The sequence below is a fragment of the Drosophila albomicans genome, chromosome 2R (genome assembly GCF_009650485.2).
Source record: "Drosophila albomicans strain 15112-1751.03 chromosome 2R, ASM965048v2, whole genome shotgun sequence".
Classification (NCBI taxonomy): Eukaryota; Metazoa; Arthropoda; class Insecta; order Diptera; family Drosophilidae; genus Drosophila; species Drosophila albomicans.
Window position 1 is genome coordinate 31,054,391 of NC_047631.2, and position 6,851 is coordinate 31,061,241.

General features: G+C 41.5%; 1 protein-coding gene across 1 annotated transcript; it reads right to left on the minus strand.

Annotated features, from left to right (window-relative positions):
• Nucleotides 1-4,340: 4,340 nt before the first annotated feature.
• Nucleotides 4,341-5,373, minus strand: LOC117576092 (EF-hand domain-containing protein D2 homolog). The gene has a single exon (XM_034260640.2). It carries the CDS (start codon nucleotides 5,259-5,261, stop codon nucleotides 4,482-4,484), a length of 780 nt encoding a protein of 259 aa, XP_034116531.1. The 5' UTR covers nucleotides 5,262-5,373; the 3' UTR covers nucleotides 4,341-4,481.
• Nucleotides 5,374-6,851: the final 1,478 nt, after the last annotated feature.

Here is a 6,851-nt window from a genome sequence, read left to right on the forward strand (position 1 = left end):
CATAAATCGTATAATGCACGCGAATTACTTAAAGGCAAAAAACAGGCGAAAGGAAAGCACAACTTTGGGCGAACAAGTTGCAAAGTTACGCCTATGCCAGAGAGAAGAGAGAAGAAGCTGCCAATGTTGCCAATATGCTGGCCACGAAGCAACTCGCATCTAGAAAAACACACACAAAACTGAACAACAACAAGAATCGAGGCAACACCCGCACCCTTCGGTCGTGGTATCCAATCTGGCAACCACATTCTCCAACTCGGAGACTCAAGCTATGCAAAATAGTAGCAACAAGCAAATTGTGAACGCGGAAATTGAATCTAAAAGCTGTTTTTCCCCCTCTATGTTAGTCGTAGTATTTGCATGCTTTGCTGCTAACAAAAATACATATCCGTACACTACACCAATAAACTTGGGAAAAACATCAGCCAGCCAGATGTAAAAACTCTGGAGCCAAAAGTGCCAGGGCCAAAAGTTTTCCGAACAAGACTTTTTTTTTAGGGGCGTGTTTTTCCATTTTTTGTTTTTTTTTTTTGCGTCGAGCGATTGATTTTTACTGCTGCCTGTCGAAGGCGATGATGGAGCGTTTCCTCCACAAATATAAAAACGACAATCTATTCTTATCGCCTTATCAATTTGACTTGAAATCAATTATTAAGTGAGTACACATTTAGCATTGTCAGTTGTTATTTACTCGAGTGACGGCTAAAAATATATTTTTATCTCTAAAAAAAAAGTGTTTTCACCCTTTCTGATAAACTTCGATACCAATAATACTTTTTAAATGTCAGAAGCAATACTCCCATTTATTTATTTTTGGAATTTTTCGAAGAATTTTTATTTGCAACTAACAATTTTTCGCTCAAAGCATTCCCCGTTGCTCGACGAATGCGTGTTTACGCGTATTATTTTGCATTCTTTCAATTGCAACGTGGTTAAAAATTTTGCTGGCAGCTTCATCTTTTGGCCCTGTTGTAACAAATACAAAAACAACGCAATCGAAATAATATAAAACGAAATGGAAAACGCCAAAAAAGCTCTTTTGTTTATTTTCGATTTATATTTTAAGAGTTGTGCATTGCATTTCCATTCTCTTGTGCATCTGTGAACGATATCAAAACATTATCCGGAAAACAGCAAGAAAAAGCTAAAGTGAAATGGAATGTTGAAAATACATGAGCTTTGCACATTTAAATTACGTTTTTGTGAGTGCAAATAATACGCATTTAAGATCAATTGTGTGTTAAATAAATAGAACAATCTCTATGCAGGGTATTTTGTCGTTGAATATGATTTATGACTTCAAAAACAGTAACAAGACAAATCAAATCGAATCAAATCTAAACACGAATATGAATGTATCAAATGAGCTGAAATCATGTTGCAATCGCTGCTTATTTATAGGGGTCGTAGACGCATTGAAGAGGTCAACTTTATGTGACCCCACTCTACACTGGTCATTTATAATACTCAGTCATGGCAGCTCAAATTTATTTTGTGTGGAATATTATTGTTCCGATTGAATTATTCTTTGGTCGAGCAAATGTTTCTATTCCCATCCGAAATGGATAAGTTTTTAATTATACGCCTGCCAGCGGGACATGGATAGACACATTTCGGGCCAGTCCTTGCCTTGCCTAGAGAGAAGTGTCCTTGCCATGTGTTGACCTGACGTACGGCTCTAAAAGCATGCCACAATTTAATTTGAATGTCAGTTTTGAAACTATTCTGTGCTGTGTTGACCATTTCTTGACCTACGTTTAAAGTTTTCCATGGCTCTCCGCACTCTGTGAATGGCATACGTATATAATTATGATTGGGGACTGGACCGCATTTTCTTTTTGTGAGAAATATGATATGAAAATGTGCTCGTCTAATCTTTGGCAATGTCTCCGAGGTAACTGGCTAAGTGAAAAGGGTATTTGCCATTGGGAATATGTGCGCATACTTATTCAAAAACTTATTGTTGGTCACTTTCAAGGTTACATCCCCGTCTGAGCCTATTGACATTGCTTGTCGTTGCCCATGGACATTTGAAACGGACCGGACCACGACCGGACTGGACCATCCGATATGAATGGGACCCGAAAGTGACATTGAATTTGGGCCATGTTGACAGATTGACGGGCGCCTAAGCATTCTCACACTCTCACACAAAATGTCTCGAGTTGAATTTAAATTTAAGCTGCGCACTCTGCTGAGTATCTGCTAGTCGCAAATGCCTTTGGCTGCTTTTTTCAATTTCAATTTTGTGAAGCACTAATTGCATTGCAGTTTCATCTCAGGCAACGCAGAGCGCTCGCGAGCAAATGAGCCAAAACCGTGGCATACTTTTTGGCGCACTTCGTTCGCTTGTTCGCTTGTGCGCTTGTGTTGGCATAAGCCACTCTCTGCGCGCTCTTCTTCCCTTTCACTCTGTTTGTGTTTGCAAATACTTAAAGGCAAAGACAAACCATGTCAATGACATTTGACACGTGACCCTTTTCCACACACACATACAGAGACGCATACACACAAGCATCATAACCATAAACATTTAGCCGAAGCATCGCCAGCTCAGTGGAGTTGCCCCTCCACACTGCGTGTTGTTGTTGTTGTTATGAGTGCTGTGTTGTACTTGTTGTTTGTTGATATTGTTGTTATTGCCGCTTGCTAGTTGGGGTCGTTCCAACGTGATTAGATGCGATTGTGTGCGCAATTGAGCGAAATTGATGGCAATGCTATTAAAAGGTATGTCCTGGCCACGCACACTTCGCCTCCCCTCCCCTCCCACAATACCCATCCTTTTGCTCGCTGCATTGGTTTCAGTTACTGCCATCGTCATCCCCAACGCCAGCGTCGTCGTCGTTCATAATTAATTTTCTAGTGAATTTACTTTCATGGCATTTCGGTTAGCTGAGTGCGGCGGCCAAGTCAGCTAGTCGAAGGCAGTCAAGCCGCCCGCCCCTTCTTCCCATAACTAGAGCCCTATATAACTGCTTTTACTCTCTCCCCCCCCCCATCGCTTTGTCGCCTCGCCATGGCCAAGCGGTAGGTACTGTGGGCACATAAAAGTTGTTTCAGCTGCGGCATTTATTTTAATTTGAAAACTATTTCCACGCCCCGACTGCCCCCGTTTTTTTTTGGTATGCCCACGCTTATGCTCATTATTTTCGCTTGACTTTAGTTGGATTTTTATTACATAAGTCCGGGGCCCGCATTGCGTATACGCAACCTTATACAGCTGCCACAATTTTCATTATAATTTGTATATAGCGTGCTACATTACTTGCCGTGGATTCATCAGTCGGAGAGAGCTCGGAGAGGGAATTGGACGCAACATTAGTTGGGTTGGGGGTTGGGGGCTGCAACAAATCTGTTATAAATATTAGCACAACGCTGTTTGGCTTAATGGCAACATAATTGTATGGCTGCCAAGTTTACCACTCAGACTGAAACGGCAAAAGAAAGCGCAAAACAAATCAAAGCCAAGCAGCCAAATGATGTTTTGTTATACCCTGTAGAGATTGTTGCGATTCGCTTTGGGAAGCAAAAGAAATTATGCTTAAGTACGAAATGGTTCGCTATAAAATAATTGAAGTCATTGTGTAATTTTGTTTGACGGGGCAAACATTATTTTAAGCACTTAAACTTAACACGTGCAGGCCTCAGCTCAGGTATTAAAATTAACTTTTGATGGCAAAGGCAAAAAAAGTGTGGAAGATGTTCTCGATAAGATAGAAAAACTAAAGTTGAATTATAAATTCTCGGTAATTGCATTTTACTCATATTATGAGTTTATTAAGTCTTCTTTTATAATTCGAAAATTGTGAAGTCCTTTCAGTATTTTGCCTTCCACTTTACCTAGTCTTTACTGTACTTACCACACTCTGCTTTAAAGCATCTCCGGGGACACAGTGCGCGTAATATACCCACGATATCCTGTATGCTAAAATGGGCTATAAAAATACATATCTAAATACTTAACGTAGTTAAGCTGGCAAATTATTTGCACGAAAATATTTTTGGCTTCAGGCTAGGCAACTTCCGGCCCAGCTCTCCGACCTGCCAGAATGCGGCTAGCATAGTGGTAGTTGGCGATTTGCGATTGGCAGTTGGCAGTTGCCAGTTGAGAGTTGGGAGTTGAGAGTTGAATGTTGGCAATTGGCACTTGGCGTGTGTGGCGCACATTTCGCTTTAGCGATGGCAAGTCGAAAAGGGGCAGGTCGAAAAATATCTGAACACGCGGCGGGAGTTTCCCTCATTTTTGGTGGGTGGACAAAATTTGCGTTTTGTTTTGTTTGGCTAAAACTCTCTGAAAGCGCCGTTGGCGTTGGCGGCGCAGCAATTACATTTGATTGGACACTTAAGGTTGTTCGTTTTCTTACATTTTTTTTATTGAAACGTGATTTATGCGACTCGCCTCAATGCAAGGTCAGGCGATTTAAAAGCCGACAGCAACAGAAGTGAATTTTTGACAAACTATTGATATTTCAGACTCTTTCCTATATGGTTGGTGGCGGCAACTTCTCTGCTATTTTGGCTTCAAAGAACAACTTTGCTCCTTTTACGCCCACCTCGGAAACATCAACCGAATCCGTTGAAGTGCCAAGTTCCGGGTACGCACGTTTCAGTGTGTTCACTTCTCTTTTACGATTCTCCATTGTCGCTGCATATGTGAGTAGGAATTGACAGAAATTCATTTTTGTTTCGTTTTCACCCACAACCTCCGCCATGATTTCCTTCGCAGCCAAATGTGTTTGGGGCACCGAGAGACGCTCTAAGGCCAGCTTCAGTTCGGGAAGCTCAATAAAACTATCGTTATTCTCATCGCAAAGCTTGAAGATGGCAAAGGCCTGACGTATTTCTTCGGGGTCAAAGTATCGCTGTGGAATCTTCATTTCTCTCTTCGGAATACTTTCCTCGCTGCTGTCGGTGAGTTGCAACGATCGACCTTCCATCATGACGCACAAAGATAGACATTTAGCTGGATTATTGGTAACAGCTTCAGCTTCGTGTGAAGCTGCCATTTCATCTACTTTAATGTCATCCAAGATGCTTTCTAGACGCATACTCGATGGCGTCTTCTCGCGCGTCTTCCATGCTTTGCTAATGGCTTTAAACGATGGGCACGAAGCATTGGATGATCCCTCGGATATATCAAAGAAATGCTCCTTGGAGTTGCAAGGACTGGGCAGCTTTTCTGGAAAGCTATCTCCGATGCCATCACGATGATTATCTGCTGTATCTGGAGATGGCAGCACGATGTTGGGCAGCGACGACATTGTCTGTATTTTAAACTGCGAATTTGGTTAAAAACTGATTTGTTCTAAAAGTAAATAAAATAAATAAAATGTCTCTTCTGTGAAAGACTATAAAAATAATGAAAATGTGGATGAAGTGTATGAATAAGCTTAGAGGAAAAGGCTTGACAATAAACTGACAAACGACGTGATTTAAAAAGATTGTTAAACAAAGAGTATCTGTGAGTCGTGATTGATTTTCAGTTATTCTGCAGTGTTGATACAATTTAGTTGTTTGCAAAGTGTTTTTAGTTTATCTTTGCTTTGCCATATTGTTTGTCCCTTTGTGCCGCAACCTCAGCCTCAGCCCGAGTCCCTTGGCATTTATCCCAATCAATCTGTGGGGGACAACATCACTCACTCCTCTGCTTCAGTTCTTTCGACTCCATCTCCAACTGCAAATTAATGACTGCGGCGTGTAGAGTGTGGAGTAAATGTGTGTGTGTGTGTGGTATGTTTGCGGTGCTGGTTGCCTCGTTTTTGGGGGACTGTTAACATGCCATGGCCATAAACAGTTAATTAAGCTTTTATTGGTCACTCTCTTTTTTGCGCCCTGACATTTCACGTTTTATTTGTCAAACAGGAGGCCAAAAAAGTGACGACCATAAACGGTCAGCCACCCAGGCGGCCAAGTCAAGCCGAGACTGCCATCCGCCTTCCGCCTGCCCCATGCGCCGCAAGGTAGGCAACATTATTTGCACACCGAAAGCACTTCACTTCACGTTCACGTTCACCCTCAACTCCAACTGCTGTAACTCACCTCTGTCACCTGGCTCGTTCGTTTCGTTACGTTTCGTTACGTTGCGGAGCTTGGCCTACTGAGCTGAGCTCACATTTTGGTCCGCAGTTTATTTATTCGCTCATTTCGTGTGCAAAAATATTTGGTGATAACGAGCCGGCGGCCCACAGCGGCTTGTCATGTTTAAACCACATTTATTTGTTGTTGGCACCACGACAACAATAAAAGAAATTTCTATATACATACTTCGCTTTTTTTTGCTTTGTTGTGTACATGTAATTTTTTGTAGCTTTTGGCCAACACGGACAACACGGAGAGCAAAAAAAGTTTTGCCGGCATCGACATTTAATTTACATTGCAAAGTTTCGTTTCATTTCGTCTCGTTGCGTTTCGTTTGGTTTGCCTTTAGCTTGGGTTCGTTTCGCATCCAGATAATAAAATGCAGAGCACTGAAACTGGAACTGAGAACTGGGAACTGGGTTAAGCAAAAGTGGATAGCAAAATAATAATAGCGAGGGCTGTGACAAACAAGAAGGCCAGGCCAAAGGACAACGCAAAACATCGATAAGATAAAAAGCCAAAGCTAAAGTAACGAAAAAGTGGCAAAAAAAAAAAAAAAAAACGGATCAGCCTAAGAAAATATATATGTAAGTAGCCGAGAAAGTTGTGCAGGTCCTTAATCAGCGCACATTACACACACATATATTAAGGTTTGCAAACATTATGTTAGTCTTGAAATCGTTTTCTATGGAATAACGTTGACATTTCACCGAACTTTAGTTTAATACAACTCGAATTCCGTTGAAATTGCGAATGGGAATGCACCTATGAGC

Excerpts from the sequence above, each read along its gene's own strand:
- LOC117576092 (XM_034260640.2), bottom strand. The coding sequence starts at position 5,261 with ATGTCGTCGCTGCCCAACATCGTGCTGCCATCTCCAGATACAGCAGAT.